Source organism: Myotis yumanensis, unplaced genomic scaffold (genome assembly GCF_028538775.1).
Source record: "Myotis yumanensis isolate MYYU_CA2020_CCGP unplaced genomic scaffold, mMyoYum1.0.hap1 SCAF_9, whole genome shotgun sequence".
NCBI classification, from domain to species: Eukaryota; Metazoa; Chordata; class Mammalia; order Chiroptera; family Vespertilionidae; genus Myotis; species Myotis yumanensis.
This window is the reverse complement of record NW_027223760.1, coordinates 23680613-23702000: the sequence shown is the minus strand read 5'-3', so window position 1 is coordinate 23702000 and position 21388 is coordinate 23680613. Positions and strand designations below refer to the sequence as shown.

General features: G+C 40.4%; 1 protein-coding gene across 4 annotated transcripts in view; it reads left to right on the top strand.

Annotated features, from left to right (window-relative positions):
- CEP41 (centrosomal protein 41) overlaps window positions 1-21388 on the top strand; it is a 35753-nt gene extending 14365 nt beyond the window's left edge. For 2 of the 4 annotated variants that reach the window (XM_070423899.1, XM_070423900.1), the window contains 9 exons: window positions 4314-4361; window positions 8445-8506; window positions 9775-9844; window positions 15734-15878; window positions 17520-17671; window positions 18062-18129; window positions 19440-19554; window positions 20199-20414; window positions 21017-21388. In XM_070423899.1, coding sequence (XP_070280000.1) covers window positions 4314-4361; window positions 8445-8506; window positions 9775-9844; window positions 15734-15878; window positions 17520-17671; window positions 18062-18129; window positions 19440-19554; window positions 20199-20414; window positions 21017-21165 — 1025 coding nt within the window. In that variant the 3' untranslated portion in view covers window positions 21166-21388. Of the gene's footprint in view, window positions 1-205; window positions 957-1121; window positions 1706-4313; window positions 4362-8444; window positions 8507-9774; window positions 9845-15733; window positions 15879-17519; window positions 17672-18061; window positions 18130-19439; window positions 19555-20198; window positions 20415-21016 lie in introns of those variants that run through there. The other 2 variants (XM_070423901.1, XM_070423902.1) reach the window with 2 other exon arrangements.

The following is a 21388-nucleotide window of genomic DNA, read 5'->3' as shown; positions in this document are numbered from 1 at the left end:
GGATTTCCTGATATCTCCTGTCTTCACCCAAATCATTGGCTACTGAGTTCTTCAAAGACTGATGATGCCTTCTTCCTTGGTAAAGATGGTTTGTTATGTCTATACTCCTGATTCTACTTCTCTTATAAACTCAAACACCAGTGTATAGCCATGGCTGGGAATATCAGAACTATTTTGAACTTCAAATATTTCTTTTGTCCCATAGGTGCCTGGGTATATCTTACCAGCTCCCCAGCATTGCCAGACTGTACCATGAATGGATTATGCTTCTGATGAAATCCCTGGCGGCGTTTTGTTCCGTTTCCACTGCAGGGTTCTCGTTTATTCTCAAGCACCCTCTCTGTGTTTCTGCTCTGCGGCACCGCAGGCTGATTAAGGAACACTTTCCAAGCCACAGGGCTCCCCCTTTGTTCGTCTCCTACACTCTTTCATTGCTTGTATTATCCCCTCATTTCACTCCATTTTCGGTCTAATTTCAAATTTCTTTAGCTCTCTAAAATTCTGTAGCCTTCTCCACTCAGTGTTTTCTAGCCTTATTTTTTTTATTCACCTTACTTTTATTATCTCTGCGCAAACTAGTATTTTCTTTTTTTCTTTCGTCTACTTTTCCTGAATTTTTGCTAATAGCCTTGATCTGTAGCAGTCAAACTCATTACAGTCTAGGTACTCTTCATCTTTTTCAGTTTTTAATTCTGTTTCTTATGTCAAAGGAAGAAATGTATGTGAAAGCCTTTTACAAACCAGAAAGCACTATGCACTCGTATAACTTATTGAGATTAACAAAGGACCACTGTGCCTCTTTTCACGCTTTCTGCTCCTTCTGAGCCCAAAGAACTTCTCCATAGAGGAGGGGAATATTGAAGAAAAATAAAGCAATGGAGTTGTCTCTTAGCAACCGGGTCTGCCTTATAAATCTTACTTTAGATTACTGCTGCTCAAAATCACTTGCTTTTCTTACTGGCTTAGTGCAAATAATGTTATTAAATTATCGGAAAAGAAAGGAAAAAATATACTGAATGAGTCTCTTAGCTCATCGACTCTGCTCTATCTTTGCATAACGCTGTTGATATAGTTGGGTTGTCTCTTTCTCTTGGTTCAAATTGAAAAAGTTTATAAATATATCTTTTGTTGCTACTTAAGTTGTAAACTAAGTAGAAACTAAATACCACCTTATACATTTCTAGGTTACCTGACTCCTGAAACAATATGGGTCGTATAGGTAGTATATAACAGACACTGCGTATAAATCAGGTTGTACATTTAAAGAAAAGCGGGCATACAAACCTCAAACCAGGTTGTGGTATGATTATTTGCTTTATAAAAATAACTCGTGAGGATTCTTCAGATATCTTTTAGTGCCTCCTGTGCTAGACAGTGGGAGAGAGAGATATTCTCTTCGTGTGTGTGTGTGTGTGTGTGTGTGTGTGTGTAAACAGTCCTTGGCTTCCCCAGTAATAAGGTAGATAAGACTTGCACACAAATAAGGCAGTGAAATGATAAATGCCTGTGAGTGGAAAGCCAAGCACGGAGGATGGGAAGTTCCCTCCCAGCCTGGTGAGCAGTTATGATTACATGGACAAGGTGACATGTTCAAGAATCCAAGACTAACAGAGATTTTGTCAAGTTTGGAATTAAGACAAGATTGAAGTGGTCGGCAAGATATTGGTGCCTTCAGCACTAGAGCAAGGAGTTTAAATTTTAGCCAGTAAGCAATGGGGAGCCACTGACTTTTTTTTTCTTAAATCAAAATCTTGTCTAAGAAAATGTATCGTGCAATAATTGTCATTTCAATTCTTTTAAAAACTGGTTTGCTGATATTCCTTTAGGCTCCTTACTCTTGTATAAAACAAAGATGTTTACAAGTTAATCAATTATAGAATTGTTTTATTTCTAGTCTCTTTAAATGGTAGTCAAAAAACTATTTTCAGATGAAATAAGATCTGGTAAGATGAGCTAATGAGTTAGTCTTCATATGAAGAGGGGTAGAATACTACTTTCCATACCTTCTGAAGTCACTGTGAGGAAACTTTGTGTCCGTTAGTCAGCCACCCTGCTGTCTCAGTTCTCCAACTGGGACAATGCAGAAATCCACCATTTTCTTTTTTTTTTTTCTTCCTACGTGGATAGAATGAATATCTTTAGTGAAAACAGCTTCTTCTCAATGGCCCTCTTAGATTTGTTCTTAATTTTGCCAAACATTTGTTTACCTGAGCAAAAGACTTTGTTTCCCTGCCTTTTCCTTTTCTGGGAAAAACAAACAGTGGGAGTGACAGCTTGTTGTGAGGCACTGCTGGTACAAAGATGAATTGCTGTGTAAATACTCTGAAAATGTTGATAATTGACTGTTAGTGAAAATGCAGTGTGGCTTGTTTTGTTTTGTTTTGTTTGTTAATCCTCACCCAAGGATATTTTTCCATTGATATTTAGAGTGAGTGGAAGAGAGGGAGAAAGACAGAGAGAGAAACATCGATGTGAGAGAGACAATAGATTGGTTGCCTCCCGCATGTGCCCCGATGGAGCCTGCAACCCAGCCATGTGCCCGTGACCGAAATCGAACCCGGGACCCTTCAGTCCACAGGCGATGCTCTATCCAAACCAGCTAGGGCAGGAAATGCAGTGTTTTCATAATGAAGACTATAGAATAAGGTTGGCTATTATTTTCCATGCATAGCATGCCTTGGGGGATTTAGAGCACGAAATGCTTCCCACCTGCTTCTGTTAAGGAAGTAACACTTCCTACGTATTTACCTCACAGTTAAATCGTGTTTTTAAAACATTACAACTAGAGAAGCAATGTGTTTTAGTGAGCTATATTAGATGAACAAAGGACCACTTTGTTCATCTAGTCATTCACTTGCTGTGTCAGAACAAGTCAGGACTCTTTCTTTGTGCCTTGGTGTTCTGATGAGACCGTCTGAAGCGGCCCTGGCCAAAAAAAATCTGCATGCCAGCAACATGCGACTGCCGGGGACTCGGGGGCACAGAACCACAAGCTGTTACGTAAAATAGTTCAAGAATGAGATTGTGGGGTGCTGAGCAGCACACTGTTTGCCCTGGCATCTTCCCCCACTGCATTGACCACACCGGCTCCCACCTGAGTTCAGAGGCGCAGGGAGAGGGAAGGATATGTGTCTGGGAAGAATCATGGCAATTCTGTCTCTGAGCTTCGGAGGAGAGACTCCGGCTCTAAGACTGCACACCGAGTCCAGATCCCAGAGAGTGTGTGTCTTCAGATGAAAAAAAAAAAAAAAATTAGCTCAGTGGAATTTCATTCCATGATGAATAATAACAAATGACATAAGTTATTTTTGAAAATGAATTTTGGGTTTCAGAGCAAGACTTTTCTTTCTCTGCTTCTGACTTAACCATGAAGAAAAATTCAGAATAACCCTTAAAAACAGTAGTTCTTGCCATTCATTGAAAAGCATTTTGTTATCTGAAGTTCGGCTCCTCTCAAGGCTTAAAAGTTAGGAGCACAATTTTAGAAATAAGAAATTATTTTGCATGTTTTCCCCTCTTTGCTATACCGTTTAGGTGCCAGATAGAGCTTGCTCTATTGACTCGAATCAAATGAAAGCATGTCCAGTGAAAATCACCTCTGGCTTGAGAACCAGACTGTAGTTCATTCAGAAACCAGAATGATCCTGGCCCAGTTTTAATGCACACAAACTCTCCAGCCCACCTTGGCTGGAAGTTGGTATTGTAGAACCAGGCTATAAACTGTGAGGGCCGGGGACTCCACACTGTGGGAATCTGCTGTTATTTCTCAGCAAATCAAGTCCACCGTGAATTCCAGTGTACAGACTGTGTGGTCTAGTTCAGGCTGCAGCATCAGCATGAATAGAGGAAGGCCAAGTTCAGGAAAGAGGGAAACCACAAGACTTAAGTGGGGAGGAAAGGGTTGCTTGGGTAGCCACAACGGCACATTTTGGACATTTGAAGATCATTGCCTCTCTTTCTCCTTCTTTCTTCCACATAAAGATTATGGAGGGAGTAAAAGGAGGAAAGCCTTGACTCAAAAAGGAAAAAAATTACATAAAATGATCATCTTTACTGCCTGGGACTTCTTAATGTTTATTGGGCGTGCACCCCAACTTAACACATTTGACCAAACATTTCCCATGATTCATCATCTTTTAATGATGCTGGATAATTCAAAAAAGAGTATTACTGTGTGTGGCCCATTTGCCTCCTGTGATTCTGTAAGAACAGGATAGGAAGGCTTAGGGAATACTTGTACTCCGTTTTGTTTTCACAGTGTTACTAATTTCCTTCCATTAAAAACATATCTAAAATCTTTATTCTCTTTTTAGGTAACAGTATGACTAAATACATTGAGAAGCTAGAAGAGATCAAAAAAAGTAAGTAGCACTATTATTGATGGGCTGGCATAATGGGACCCTGTAGTAATTCTATAAGTTGGGTATTAACAACCCTAATCATACTCTGTAACTGACACGCACGGAGAGCTATGGGAGTCCGCTGGCCTGGCAAGAGGCTGGAGAGACGTGGGAAACACATGACCTTCCTGGTTAGCTGCTAGGATCGTGGCTTGTGGGTCGAGTTGTGCCTGACTTAGACCTCAGAGGAGGTGTTAATGTAGGAATGTAGAGTGAGCAGTGAGAACCTGCACTTTAGTTTCATTGTTCTACGGTCTTCTTAGCCTTTTTCATGGTACTTAATCTTTCCTCCTTTCTCAATACCTGAGATAGGAGTAATAATGTCTTATTTCATAACGCTCTTTTGAGTATAAATTAGTACTCATGAAAGCCTTAGAGATATGAGAAAGAGCTTATTCTTAAAGCGATGTTATACATTATAAATTCATTGCAGTCTGCTTTCTTTTAATTAAAAATCATATTTCATACACATTCTTTTTAAAAACTAATCTTCTGCAAAGATATGCCACTAGTCACTGAGTGTTTTGCTCTTGTACAAAATCATAATTTTTCAGTCTGTGTCCAAAACAGATGTAAAATGTACACATCAAGGCCAGAATTAAAGAAGAAGCAGAAACATCTACGTCCTAAGACGGATTTGCGCCTATCTCCAGTGGAACACAGTGCGAGGGGAGTACTTAGCTAATGTGAGGGAAGAGGGACTCGCTCAGATAACAGTTCAGTAGTTGGCTCTGGTAATATACATCTTCTGGGAAGAGATTACTACAAATCCAGAATTCAGAGAACTTTGTTTTTACACAGCAGGCCTTTTAATTTAAATGATAATGTTTCTGTTCCTTTTGAATTGCTGAGAAACCCCAGATAATAGATGTGGACTCTGGAGCAGCTTTCTGCTGACTCTGCTGTTTGCCTCCGTGAGCTATAGGACTCCTGCTGGAGACATTTGTTTTCTGATGTGTAATGTCCCAGCGGCCTTTTATTTTCTTCTTATACATTCTACATTATAGCTTATACATTATTTTGCACTTTATATTGTATACGTATGTATTTTAAGGATATATTAAAATTTTAAACTATGAAAAAAATCTTGTTTACTCACCTGGGCTGCATTATTGTCGCCCTTAGTTCATCCGTGGCAGGACAATCCGGCTGGCCTGCTTCGAGTTCGGTGTGTGGTCTCTTTCACCTCCTGTCCATTTGCAGCCGAGTACCAAAGCTCACGTGTCCACACCAGAATTTGTCCCCTAAAAATGTCTCGTTCCACCCAGATTGCGGAAACCCGGTTTAAAACATTTCTTAAAAAGCACAGTGTGGTTTCTTTAATATCTAAACTTTAAATGGAGCTTTTCTCCCCAAAGAAATGCCTCTGGAATGGAGTCCTTGGAAATGAAATGCTTTTCTCTTTAGAAGTTGTGGGCTTCCTTTTAGTAAGACAGGAGGTTCCTCTCACCTGGTTTCATACACTTTGTGCTGATTCCCTGACTAGAATTACTTCAGATTCTGGTTTGGGATCTACATTTTGAACGATATTTCCTTCTCTTATCCCATTTTCTGTTGTAGATGTTCTTTTGGGTCAAAGGGAGGAGAATATTGCCTTGTTCCGTGACACCCGAGCCCCATCACTTTTCTCGGATTACCTCAGATGCCATGTCTTTCTGTGAAATCACAAACCTTGTTCTGTTACTTCCTTTGATTTGTCTTCCACTGCGAGCCCAACTTCCCTTTGCTAATAACGTGTTTTAACAAAACCCTGAAAACGCAGAATTCCTTTGTAATCTGAATATTCTTTCAGCTCTGCCCGGGGAGAACAGACACTCTGTGTCTATTGACCACTTACAAAGCGTATTCTTGGCTTCTGGTGGTTAGATGACACTAGTTGGACCCAGTGTGGGACATCCTAGATAGTTAGGTCTCTGTCCTTCCAGTAACTCGAGAGAGACAGGCTGAGCCTCCAGACCTACTGGAGAAGCAAAACTTGATAGCATATCTGAAACTCGGGCTCATTGTCTCCATCACGGAGTTGGGAGAAGCTACCAGTAGCAGAAGCTCCATTCTTAAAGCTCTGTTCGCGAGGACACTGACAGAGCTTTCCAAGCCATCCTTTTTGTAAACTTTAAAACTTACTGTACAACGTCTAGCTTGATCTTTTTATCTCCGAGCAATAATGTCAGAAAGTCCTAGCGATGGCTGCCCTTCTAAACCAGAACCAGGTATGTAGCGTTGAGGCTCAAATGTGCAGTGGGATTTCTAGTGCGTGCGAGAGGGCGATCGTTAGAAGACAGCTGAACCGGTTTTTTTGTTTGAGGTAATTCAACAAAGTTAAAGGGGGTTTTAATGTACTTAGAATGTGAAGAATTGGAGAGTATTTCCAACTATGGAACTATACAGAAAGAATATCGGTAGATAAATGGCACAGTGCAAACTGCTTGAGAGCGATGGACTACTTTCATTGTCTGATGTATCACCATTTTGACTTAAATAAGTGACTTTTGGTGGACGGGTTGGTGGCGATTCCGTTGCCCTTGTTATTGCTTGTGGTCAGCCTATTTGGGTCTACATCCTGGTGGGTCTTAGAAGCTGGCTTGCATCTAGGTTTGTTACCTTGTATCCAGAAGAAGTTGTTCTAAGAATTTTCTAGAAGTAATGGTCAGTTATTAGCCAAATTGCTCTCTTTAAGACATTTTAGAGCAGCAAAACTTTAATTCCCTGTAAGACAAGAATCTTGATGGAGTTTTTAAGGTAATATTTCCTGACTCTGAGTCATAAGGTGTTTGATAAATCAAGCAAACATTATCCTCCGAAATAACTATCCGGTCTGTGCTGGTTTTTTGGAAAATTCATAGAAATGATTAGTACACCAGGTAAACAGCCTTAAATATCTTAATCCTTTCCTTTGTTGCTAGGAGTCTTGGCTTATGAGACTTTGTGCTGTGAAGGCCACAGTAATTATCCAGCTAACGGACCTTTAGTAATTCTGAAGTAATGGCACAGTCTTTAAGGAGCCCTGGGCTCCAAAATAAACACCTAAAAGAGGAGAGGAGTAAAGGGTAAGAGTGGGAGGGGGGTCAGTGCTGAGAACTTGAGGATGGGCAGTCATTTTCAGAAAAGTTTAAGGAAGCTAACCGTTAACATGCCTCTATGGGGCAGAGATTGGATAAAGTGATATTGGCTGAAATTTTTAAAGAACTGTTTAATGTGCTACATGGGATTATTATCACAATTACAGGGGTACCCTCATTGGAGGAGTTATGTCTCAAAACTGTACAGATAGCACTGAGTACATATTGATGTTTTAGGTTGATTTTTTACTTTAATTGTAAAAAGCACATACCATAAAATGTACTGTCTTAACCATTGTTAAGTGTACAGTTCAGTAGTGTTAAGTATATTCACTTTGTTGTACAGTAGATCTCCAGAACTTTTTCATCTTGCAAACCTGTTGAACAGGTTGCTTTTTATTGAAGTGGAGGTGAAGAGAAACGGACACAAGAGATGGTCACGTGTGCCCAGCATTGTGCCCAGGGTTGGGGGAGGAAGTGTTGTCCTGTGTCTCCTGCATAGTTTGTAACCTCTGGAATGTAACTCGTCTTTTCAGGGCAGGGTTGACCTGGGGCCACTCCGCTTAAGGGTCTCTGTCCTGTTTATAAAATGCAGATTTGTTTCCTTTTGTTCTGAAAATAGTTTAAAGCAGTTTACAAAAATGTGGTACAATATGGCCAAAGTACAGCCATAGCATAGCATGGTAACAGAAAAATGGTAGACTAATAACATAAAGGCAAAGGATAAAGTCTCTAGACACAAAGAGGTGGCTATTCAATTATAGGCTTTCTAATGGCCCAAGCAAAGGGGGGGGGGGGGGGGGGAGGAGAAATGAAGAAATTATATAATACTGACCACTTTTAATTTTGAGGATATCATGAGGACTAAATGAGGTAAGGTATGTAAAAGCACATAAATAACTTGAGAAATATAACTTGGTGATTAGAAAGAATGAATACCTCTGAGGAAGCAAAATAAACCTAGAAAAATATTTGTGCTTTTCAGATTACAGATACAAAAAAGATGAGCTTTTCAAGAGACTAAAAGTTACCACCTTTGCCCAGCTGGTAAGTTTAATAATCTCCCACTGGAGTAAAACTTGTCTAATTTGTGCTGCTTTATGTGAGTATCTCTAAATTTGATTCTAGGTAATATTTGCAGTGGGGTTTCTTCTGATTATTTATATTTTACCTGTGAGAGAATTAATTGGTGTATGATGTGTATATTCATTGGAGGACAGTGTGAAATTTTTCTCTCTTCTTTGATAAGAATTTTATAAAGTAAAATGTACATTCTACTTTTAAATCATCAAATTTGTGGCTTAGGTTCTGTTTTTTTTTTCTTTTCCATTTAATTTAATATTTAGAATCTAGAGTTCTGGACTCTGGATTGTTTGGACATTTTTCTCTGTGTAAACCAGGTGATCGCCCTTGGATGACAGTTCTTTTTCCAAGTCTTCCTTGGGCTATTTTTTTTACTTTGGGAAAGTCACTTTATCCTTTCATTTGAAAATTACGGACCAAGTGTCTCTCTGGTACCCAAACAAGAGTTCCATTGATGTAACTCAAGATGGATCTTGGGTCTTATGAGCTAAATTTTAAAAACTGCTTCAAAATCTATATGTAAGGCCCTAGCCAGTTTGGCTCAGTGGATAGAGCCTGCAGACTGAAGCGTCCCGGGTTGGCAACCAGTCGAGTTGACTTTTCTCACATTGACATTTCTGTCTGTCCGTCTCTCCCTCTCCCTTCCACTCTCTCTAAAAAAAAAAAAAAAAAAAAAAATCAATGGAAAAATATTCTCAGGTGAGGATTAAAAAAAAATCTAGGTATACAATGCTATAATCAATGTACTCATAATTACATTTATTTCTTCCTTGCATGAAGAATTGCTGATACAATTTGTTATTATAAGTATTGCATTTTTAAGAAACAACATGTTAAAAAAGTATAACATATGTAATACTTTAAACAATAAAGATTTTTTTTAAAAAAGTAATAACATGTTATGTTGGGACCAGAATATATATGGGCGTAGTTTCATGTATATGGCTAGGTACTCCTATTCCTATTTCTTGTCCTAAGTTGCCCGTTTGGCCTTTGAAGTTTATTGTGCAGTGTCTTAAATGAACCCTTTTCTTCTGGAACGGTCCTCTGCAGTGTAATGACCACTCCCGGAGTAAGGGGACCCGAGCGTTAGTCTCTAGTTGAGGACACAGACAGTTTCTTAAAACAAGAGATCTTTGATGTTCCCTGTCTTTTGTAAAAGACAGGCTTGCCTCTGTTTAAAGACAAACAAACATAGACACATCTCCACATTTCATTCCTCTTTCTCTCAGGTCATCCAGGTTGCTTCCTTGTCAGATCAAACACTGGAAGTGACAGCTGAGGAGATTCAAAGACTGGAAGGTAATGAGAATTGAGGCTGCGGGAAAGTAACGGATTGACCGTTTGACTGAAGCGCTCGCCCTCTGCGGCTGCGTTGGCAGCGACTTGGGACTTTGATGTACCTGTTTGTAATTAGATTGTTGCTCTCTGAGCAATGCTATCTGCTGCTTTAATTGTTAATTCTTACCTCTTAAAAAAAAAAAAGCCATCTGGTTTTCTGGCTCTAGCATTTGTAGTTTTAAATGTTTTAGATGTGTTTGATATACTAATTACTTTTTTTCAACAGGTATTTTTAGTGTTTTCTATGTATGTACAAGCCACAGAATTAGGCGCTATGAGACTACAAAGATGAATAAAACCCAGCTCTCCATACGTGGGGTTTGTCATCACGGGTGCACACGTGTTTGCATGTTGAGTGAGGAGAATGATGGCAGAAGCACAGAATCACTAACAGGGCAGAAATTTGTAATGGAGGACTGACAGGAAGCTATCGTTTGTTGAATTCATGTATATTGCTAGGTACTTCACCTGTGTTTTCTTATTTAATTTATTGCAAAAACTCTATAACAGCAGTTCTCAACCTGAGGGTCGCAACCCCTTTGACGGTCGAACGACCCTTTCACAGGAGTCACCTAAGACCACCCTGCATATCAGATATTTACATGACGATTCGTAACAGTAGCAACATTACAGTTATGAAGTAGCAACGAAAATAATTGTATGGTTGGGTCACAACATGAGGAACTGTATTTAAAGGGCCAGAAGGTTGAGAACCACTGCTCTAGAAAGAGGTACTCTTTACCGATGAGAAGCCCAAGCCCAGAGGTGCAGTGACTTGCTGAAGGTGATACAGCCAGAGTGTCTCCCATGGCAGCCAGTGTCTGCTGCGGGAGTGCCGGGGGAGGGAAGGTATTTTCCAGTTGGAAAACAGGTAGACTTTCTTAAGGTTTCTGAACCAGACCTTCCAGGTGAGGCTGTTGCTGGCTGAGGAGAGGCACCGAGAAGAAAAGGCTGAACACAGGCCCGGAGAAGAGAGAGCTCCCGGCGTGCCTGGGGAGTCACGTAATCCAGTCTGGCTGTGGTCTGAGGCAGGAATAGGTGCCTGGTAGGAGATAAGGCCAGAAAGATAGGTAGGCTCCAGATTTCCTTTCTTAAATGCCGAGTCGAACGAAATAAAACCTCTTCGTTGTACTCTCATGAAAGGCATACACAGAGCTAAGGTCTTCATTTTATCCTGAAGCGCTCAGCAATCAATGTGTGGCTGTTTATTGACGGAGAATGTGTTTTGTTAAGGTTGATGTAGGCCAGGAATTTGACTTCTGATTTCAAGACAAGTTTCTCAGGAAGTCTGAACACTGGGTTTGTGCAACTCCACTGTCATTTCCCTGGGCTTGTTTTTGTTAGCGAGGATAAAGGGAATCTGAAAAAGCCAGGAATTTATCTTTGACAGATGCCTCTCACACAGCAGAGAAAGAAGGGCTCTTTGTAATAGAGATAATTGAGTCTCCTCATACAAATACACCCAATTTTAACCTGGTTATATAAGTACCTGGATTGGGTCTTTTAATTCATTATAGAGATTGCAGCACCAGGACATATGGGCTCATGCAATTTTCTCTTCTGAGATGAATTTGCACAGCAAAATAGGCTCTTGTAAAATAGGACACCATAATGTGTGAGTAATATTAGTGTTTTTCTAGTGCTCCACACAGAATAATAACTCACTCAGGAATGCCTGTAGGACAGATTGTATCTGTTTGCATATTGACTATCTTTGAAGGATTACAAGATCTCCTTTTGTAATGTTTATTTTTTCCTGACTTAAAAGTGTATTTTTAGAAAATTAGAAAACTGCAAAAAATATATAAAGAAAATTAAAATAACTAATAATCCCTGTTTTAAATTTTGTTGTCTATTCCCCCGCCCCCCATCTAACTCCCACCCAAATCCATACTCTTCGTATATAGTTTTGTATTATGCTGTTTCCAATTAACATTTTGTCATGCATACTTTCCCGTGTCATTACATAGACTCACAGAGCTTCGGTGTAAAGGTCGTGTGGTCGTATAATGCCTACCCTTTGGACATACCATAATTTATTTAATTATTCTCCTATTCCTGGGGCACTACAGTTTTTCTAATTTTTCACTTTTATAAAATAATGCTGCGGTGTAAATACATAAGTGCTTGTGCGGTTCTGATTGTTTCCTGGAGATGAATCGCTGCAGATGAACAAAGGGTAGACCTGTTTTGGAGGCGCTCAATGCTGATTCCACAGCCTCTCTGAAAGGTTCTACCTCTGCAGCCCACCAAGTGCATGAGAAGACATGTTTCTCCCCATCCCAGCCAGTGTTAGCATGGTTTTATTTTGAATGTCTCTGATAGTGACAGTGAGCTCTGTGTGTGTGTGTGTTTATTGGTCATACGTATTTCTTTCGAGGATATTACAGGTCCTTTCCCATTTTTTTCTAATGGAATGTTCATCTTTTACTTACCGTTTTATGAAAGCGTTATGTAAGTATTATATCTTTTTACTTTGGAAACCAATACAGCCTTGGAAATAAAGGAGAAAAATCTTTACTTGATGATTTGGAACAATTTCCAAGCTGTATTATCAAGTAAAAATAAAACAACAAAACAAAAGCCAAGGTGTAGAGCCGTATGAATAGCGTTCTCCTGGACATGTAAAAAGGGGAGGAAATAAAATATATGCAGAAGTATGTAGTTGTTTTATTTCTGGAAGGAGACATAAATATGTGAAGCTGGTTCCCTTGGGGGAGGAGGCCCGAGGGCCATGCATCTGGAATCGGAAGAAGGCTTCCTTTCCACATAAATTTATGTTGTTTGCATTTTTACCTTATACACATGAGCCTTTTTTCAGTTAAGGAGCTAGTTAATTTCTTTAAACTCTGCAAATTAAGTATATTAACCTTTTCTCATCCATATATGTTACAGGTATTTTTTCCTAATTTGTTATTCACCTTTTAATTTTCTTTGTGTTGATTTTGACATATATGAGATTTGCATGTTTACATGATTAAATCAGCCATTCATGTTATGTTTTGTTTTATTGCTTTAGATTCACAGATTCTAAAATAAGATAAATTATTTACCTCTATTTTCTCCTACCAGCTTGCTTGTTAGTTTTGTTTTTTGTTTTAATATCAATCTATCTGTTACATATATAGGGTGTCCCAAAAAAGTGTATGCACACTTTACCAGCTGATAATCACTTAATTTTCACTTCTTTTCAGGTTTAACTGATTTGAAATAATGGGTGAAGCCAGACTAAGCTTTGAACAAAGAAAATGTATTCTAAAGTGCCACTAGACTTTTTTTATGGGGATACATAAAAGAAAGTTTACGGTACAAAGCCAGCAATAGTTGACAAATTGAGGGCACACAAATACTGAACAAAATGATTCTTAATATTTGTGATTTCATTGCTTCATGTTATCAGCGGTGTCTGGACCAAAACGGTCATCAGTTTGAAAACAGGCATTGACACACACAAAAGTATTCATTTCTGTAGCTTTCTTTAAATTTTTTTAATGAACTATATGTTAATAAACACTGACTTTATGATCATTCAAAGTGTGTATACTTTTTTGGAGGAGAAACCCTGTATTGGTATATGATGTGAGAGGTTAGCTAAACTTGATTTTTCTAGATAGTTGACAGATGATTTCAACAGCATTTATTCAGTAGTTCTCCTTTATCAACTGATTTGTGTTGCCACCTTGAACATATATTAGCTTCTTATATATTTTCTAGGGTTTGTTTCTGTGTTCTCTATTGTATTCTATTGTTCTGGTTGTACTTCAGCATTGCTTTTATCATTTACCTTTTCAATATATGTTACTATTTGATGAATCAGGTTCTCTAAATTTTTATATATGTATGTATAATTTTTTTTTCTTCTTATAGTTAAAACCCTTTTAAACTTCTTTTTTTATCCCATTGGGATTTGTATTAAGGCTAAAAAATAAATCCGGAAAGGATTAAATCATTTAACTTTTAGTCACCCAGTCAGGACTATTCAATGTATGCCACTCTCTTCATTCAGGTTAATGTCCCTAAGTTAATTTTTATAAGACCTATAAAGGATTTACAAGTTTTTACCAGATCTTTACATTTCTTAATTAGGTTTATTTTCTAGGTGAGTATATTGTATATCTGTAATTGTTACTGTAAATGAGATCTTCATATTATTTTCTAATTGGTATATAGGAAAAATATTTTGTTAGTATTTATATTTTTATCTAACCACCTAATTATTTTCCTTATGCTTATAGGAATCTCTTGAAGTTGCTCAGTAAATTATATCATATCCAAATTAAGATCTCATTTCTATTTCTTCTCTAATTATACTGGTTAGAACAGTAAATTCTCAGACTTTTTGGTAATAATCTCCCTCCACACTATAACAATTATTGAGGACCTCAAAAAGTTTTGGTTTATGTAAATTATACCTATTAATATTTGGGGTATTAAGATTTTAAACAGGACTTTAAAATATTTACTCACTATTTCACCCATTATAAACATAAATAACATATTTTTGTGCAAAATAGTTATATTTCTAAAATAGAAAATTTTCTGAGAATGGAATTACTTACTTTTTGGGGTAAATCTGATTAATGTCTGATTTAATAGAAAACAGGCGATTCTCCTATCTTCTGTATTCAATGTGTTGCAATATGCTATTTGGGTTAAAGCATCTGAAGAAAATGTGGCATCACACAGACCTGTAGATATAAAAGGTAGAGTGTTTTAATAGCCCTTTCCATTATTGTGGATATCTTTCTTTGATACAACACCAAAACAACAACTGATAGTTTCCTAAAGGTTAGCTGTAATGTAGAATCTGAAACCATATTAATGAATTTTTCACACGCTGTTACATTAAAAGCCATCGGTCTGTCTTGCACTTTGAATGAATCTTTTATCCGTGTATGATTTTATAACATCATGCCTTGGTCGTGCGAAAATTATTGGTTCACTGAGTTATGAAGCTCTTCCCAATGTTGACAAATTTCATTACACAGCATAAAAGGCAAACAAACACATTCATCAATCTCACCGCCTATCTTATCAGAAAAGGCATTAAGTATGGAGAAACAGTCAAGCTCCCGATGGTACATAGCTCCCAAAATTATGATTTTTTATTCAAAATGTAATCATTGCAACAAATGCCATCAGTTGTTTTCCTTGAAATGACAAGTTCACTTTTTCACTTAGATCATTTTTTTTTCATGTCTGCCAAATGCACACGTCTAAGTAACCAGTTTTTCTCAGATTTTCTTCCAAGTAAAAATGGTGTTCACGGCAAAAGCAGCAATAATCAGACTAATGCTTTTCCTTGAGACAACCATGGGACCTGGGTATATAGCAAACGGTCGGTATGCAATTCCCCATTTCATCACACAGAATATGAAAAAGGCGTGTACGTGAGGGTAAAATTTAATAAAGTTGTTCATTATTAGTGCGTCACCAGGGACGATTGTTAAGTGAGATTGCCATATTAACTGTGATTGCAGGTTGGTGCAAACAGGGTGATTGCTAATAAAACTTAGCACCATGACCCTGGCTCTTGCTAAGGCACTAGCAGTGTTATCCACCATTTTATTTGCACCATCAGGGCAAATAACACAGTAAAAAAGATAAATAACATCTCAGCATCATTATGGAAACAATCTTTACCTTGCAGATCCCTGAAAGGGCCTTGGGGACTCCTGGAGTCCACAGGTGGCATTTTGAGAACCTATGTACCTAATTTGAGAATTTATAGAACAATTTAAATAAGGTGACGTGCGCTCCTTTTCTTGACCTAATTTCAGTGGCCCTGCCTGATAAGTAAATACAGATTCTACGATTAAATGTACTTGTTTCTTTATTTGCGCGTTTTAGACAACGATTCTGCGACTTCAGACCCTGATGCCGAAGTCACTGCCAGGACCAATGGCAAGGGGAGCCCCGATGAGCAGCCGCCGAGCCCTGTCCAGTTCATAAATAGCGTGGGAGCGGGGGACTCCAGTCGCTCGACACTCCAGAGGTACTCCAATCGGATCCGTGCTTCCCCTGCATCTTGCCTTCCTGTCAGGCGAGAGACCGATTTCAGTGGCTTAATTACCTCAGGAACAGACTGGCAATGGTGAAGCCCCACATTCTCACCCAACCTTCTACTTTCTCTCTGTGTAAATGCCTCCTCCTGAGTCTTCCCACAGCATCCTCCGTCGGTGAATGTAAGACTCTGCTGTTGGGAGAGCATTAATTTTCACACCTCGCTTCTACTCTTCTCGCCCCTCCCATATGCACGTTTTTTTTCTCAGGACGTGGCTTTACAACTACTGTCTTTTGGCGCAGAGAGCATGATTCCCTTCACCTTTTCTGTCTGTTGCCCCTTATAAGTACCCTGACTTGAATCAGAAGGAAAGTGGAGAGGCACACACAGGGCTCTGCTATCACGTAGGTGCAAAGAGGAGTGAGAGCAGCCCTTGGTGTCGATCCTCCAGCTGCACGTGGCTGGTCCTTCTTCCGTACACTGTGACACCTCACCTTCCCACAAATAGTAACTGTTGATTATAAGACAGTGCTAACTTTTGGCACATACCCATCCCTCCTACTGGTAAAATAGTCCAACTAGTAAAGAATTGCTATTGTCTATACCACTATTATTATTTTTATAACTACTTTTGTGCAAGGACTCTAAAATTGCTTTCAAAACAAAATAGACCAACGAGACTACCATTGAGGATAGAATTTCTTCTCCTGTGGTTCAACAAAATATGCACTACATGGCATGTAGTTATAACGCTTATCAGATTTAAATGCAGAATTTGACTTGCTGTGATGGGGAGGAACTATATACTGCATGTCAGTCTGTGGTTTGGCATACATGTCTTCATATTTGCCAGGAAAGTAATCATCTTCTCTTAGCGACGCTCCACTACTTGCCATTTTGTTCATAACACCTACTGCTCTTATTCCTTTGATCCATGTTTTAACCCCATTTTGCTTATAATATTAATATGGTGACCAATTTTAGTGATTTTATGACCTTAAACTAGAACTGTCAGTGGTGAACTCATTTTAATCTTAGCTTTTCCTGTGTCTGATTCTATGAATGTCACTAAATCTAAAAGCCTCTTCAACCTCAACATCATAACCTTATAAAATGGAAGTAAGTACACATAACTACTAAAAACATTAAGGTTCAAAATCCAGATTGGATAGACTCAATGAATAAATTAAAAGTCGTCGTTACTTTCCATTACATATAGAAAGGCCTTCGTTTATCCTGCCCCATCAGCCTTATTCTTTCCCCTTTTGCTCTGCTCTCTTACGCCCCTCAAAATTCCATTGGATTGATTGTTCGCCGCCTCTTTCCCTGAATGCTGCCCTGATTGCTGGAGGCGGCATGCACCCTACAGCGTCTCCCCCCTCAGCCAGGCTAATGGCCTGGCGTACACTGTCGGGAGGTAAGTGGGGACCTGTGGGTCCTCGCCTTGGGGCCCAGTGAGATAAAATAGGAACCACAGGATCTTGTATTCAGAAGCAGAACTGAGACACTATACCCATTTTCCTTTTGCTTTGCAGTGTCTTTTGAAAAGACACTGAGCTCTCTCTCGCTATTCTGAGGAAAAGCATCTGACCTTTAAGACTAGCTGCTGCTGACCTACTTTTCCACTTGCAGCGTCATCAGTGGTGTTGGAGAACTGGATCTAGACAAAGGGCTGGCGAAGAAAGCGGAGCCCAACAGCAGAGACAAGCCGTACCCCGACTGCCCCTTCCTGCTGCTCGATGTGCGCGATAGAGACTCTTACCAGCAATGCCACATTGTTGGAGGTAAGAGAGGCGGCCTCACAGTGCCTCCTCCCAACACCGCTGCCCGTTCTTGCATCCTGGCCACCTGACCACATCCCATGGTCAGCAGTTAGGGACCATATGCTAGCCCAGTCCATGGTGAGTTGGCTTTCCCATAATGCTCTGAGACAGGCCGATGACGCGCTCCCATGGCTCAGGGCCCAGGGCGAATGTCAGATACAGTCAAGTAAAGCTTCATATTTTGTTTATAGTGTCCTGTTTCTTTTCTTTCACAAAAGTATTTAGGTTTATGGCTTGTTGATTTTGAAAATATATTTCTTTAAGTTCTTAGTGAGACTTTAAACCCACTGGAGGGCGGGGTCAAGTTGTACTAGGAAAGCTACAAACTTCCTAATTTTCCTTTCTTTACAGCTTACAGTTACCCAATTGCAACTCTGTCTAGAACAATGAACCCTTATTCAAATGACATTCTTGAATATGTATCCTTTGTTGCATTTTAAGGAGTTGGGTGAGGATGAGGTTTGTAATAATCAAACTTACCAGGAAAACTCTGTGAAGGACTTTTGATACATCACTTGATCTTAGCCAAAAGGCCGGGAAGCAATGTGTGCATGACTTTTTATAGTAATTCGCTTATTTTGGCATATTTTAGAATTTGGATTCTTAGCTGTTACTGAATATGCTGACTATGATTGCAGATGGTTCCAAGCCATACTGCACTGGGCTAACGAACATCAGGTTAAAGGCTATGATCCATTAAGAGTTGGTCCTGTCCTGGCTGGTGTGGCTCTGTTGGTTGGGCATTGTCCTGTGCACCGAAAGGTTCCAGGTTCGATTCCCGGTCAGGGCATATCCCCAGTTGTGAGCTTGTTCCCTGGTGGGAGCATGCAGTAGTTAGCCAATGGTTGTTTTGCTCTCACATTGATGTTTCTCTCTCTCTCTCTCTCTCTCTCTCTCTCTCTCTCCTTCTCTCACAAAAGAGTCCTAAGACATTTTTCCCCCCAGAAAGCTTTCCCAGGTAAAACTTATAAAGTAAATTTTCTACCTTATATTTTAACTTTTTTCTTTTTAAAATTTTAATATTTTTGCTCATAAAAATCATACAAGTAGAAAATAATTTAAATATTGACGTATGTGAGAAAGAAAATTGAAATCTTTGATAATCACCCATTTGAACAACTCTTATTACATTTTTTGTATATTTTACTCCAGACTGTCTTCTATGTATGTTTTAACAAAGTAGAAATCATACTGTATATATAATTTAGTGTCTTGCTTTTTCCACACTTGATATTACAGTGTACTTTGTCACACTAACACACGGTCTTTATAAACTCCATTTTTGATATAGTGTATATGTCTTCAGATGTACTATAATTTACTAAAGTGTTCCACTTTATTGTACTTTTTTTTTTATACTATTATAAACAAGGCTGCGTTAGAGCGTATTGAACATAAAAGTTTTTCTACTTCCTTGCCTATAGAATGGACTTGTAATACTTGTTCTCCAGGGTTGTGATGATAACAGAGCTAAAGGATGTGTAGTGCACCTACTGCGTCTTGGATCAGGGTACTGTTAGTTTATAAGGGAAGAGAATACCGGCTCGAGCGGGTTCCATGACAGGAAGAAATCTAGGAACTGCCAGTGGGATGGGTAAAGAGAGGGCCCGTCTGGCATTCCCCTGAATTCAGAAAGGTAAACTTGGACAGCTCTCTGTTCCTTGGGGGTTTCTTGTGGTCTAGAAGCATTAACTCAGTGTGGTCAAACCTTAACTCGTCTGACTCGTAGAAAAATGCTCACGGCAAGATCATCATTCTGTATGACGACGACGAGAGGCTGGCCAGCCAGGCGGCCACCACCATGTGCGAGCGGGGATTTGAAAACCTCTTCATGCTTTCCGGAGGTGAGCGAGCGGGGCTGTGTTCTGCTCCGGGCTTTAAAGGCTGAAATCGGGGCTCACAGTCCTTCACCCCCACATCATCCCCTTTTTCCTGGGAGAGGTCAGGATTAGCACAGGCGTTCCTCGGACACACGCAGATCACCACTACCGAGCAAGTATCCCAGCAAAGCGAGTCATAATCTTTTTGCTGGTAGAGGGTCTTGCCTTCAGTTTCTAAAAATATAAAAATAAATAAAAATACATCTGTGAAGTGCAATAAAGCGCGGCGCAATAGACCCAGGGCTGCCGGTGCTTTGGACAGAGAGAGCCGTGCGGCTGAAAGGAGGCAGTTCTGTGAAACCTCCCTGCGCTTTATCGGCGCATGTTTTAAATTCCTGAAATACTGACATGGCATCAGGGCTCTGCGAGGAAGCTTTGATGCTGAGCACTTACGCAGAAGGATTTCTGGGGGAATTCTCAGAATCCCACATAACAAGCGACATTTTCTGGTGTAATTTTCGTAATGGTGAAGCAGTGGAGAGAGATTTCGCCACTGGTGCTGGCCTTGACTTGAAAGCCAGGGATGAGGAGGCATGCGGGCTCCTTGTCAGGTTTCGCCTTGGCCTCGCAGTGGTGACGCTGCTTTCTCTCTGATCTCCCACACCCAGGTCTCAAAGTCTTAGCTCAGAAATTCCCAGAAGGACTGATTACGGGTTCCCTGCCTGCATCTTGCCAGCAAGCCCTTCCTCCTGGTTCTGCCCGGAAACGACCCAGCCCCAAAGTGCCACCCCCACCGGCTGAGAATAAGTGGAGATTTACCCCAGAAGACCTAAAACAGATAGAATATTACCTGGAAGAGGAGCAGGGTCCGACAGACAACCTCAGTAAGATCTTTTGACCTTTAGAGATGACACTTTCTGTAGAGCTTGAGATTTGTGATCCCTTGTAATATATTCAGAGTCTTCCAGTATTTTGGAAGGTACAGGAGCGATGCAGGGAGGGGGGCAAGTGGAGGTGATGCGAGATTGTGGCAAGAATTGGGCATTGTGCACAGAGAGGAGAGGAGAGACTTTATCGACGTGTGTGTCTCAGGCAGAGTTGAGAGGCCAACCTGAAGCATCCAGATTCCTTCTTGGAAAGTCTTCATGTCCTTCTGTTGCTTCTAGGCACACAGACCTCTTCAGGCCTTTCCTCTGCACACTGCTTCCTCTTCTCTGTCCTCTCATCGCTCCTGCTCACTTCTCTGCCTAGAAGGAAGGTGGCACAGGCTAGCTTGGCGGGGTTGCCTTTCATCCCTGCCCTTTTCCCCACTGTCAAGTTGGTCACAAGGATAAACAGTAGGTTTTAGCCTTAAGTGAATGCTGAATAGGACTTGATTAGCTTCAAAGTGGTTGTAGCATAAGACTTCATGCGTTTAAAAGTGTACTTGGCAGACTGTCCCTGGGACCATGCTTGCAGCTCTCTCCCTGCTCCCTTGCTCCCTCAGGCCGGCTGAGCCACGCCAACGCCTCGGCAAGAGACTCCAAGGTCCCCGGCACCCGCAGCGCTCAGAACCTGTCCAGCGGGGGCCCTGCCAGCCACGCGAACCCCCGCTCTCAAGGCAGCGGCCACCTGCAAGGCAAACCCTGGAAGTAAAGACTGTCTGTCCCACTCAAATAAATGTTTTCTCTGCTTGCGGACCCCTGAGCAGTTCCCCAGCTGGTCCTTTTCAGACCAGGACACGTGTGATAGGCCCCTGCCCTCTTCCTCTCCAGCTCCAGAAGGGTTTGTACACGAACCAGAGGCAGCACAGGCTCGTGTCCACCCGTCATCCACACCATATTCACGTCTCTGGAACTGAGTAGGAAGAAAGGGTCTC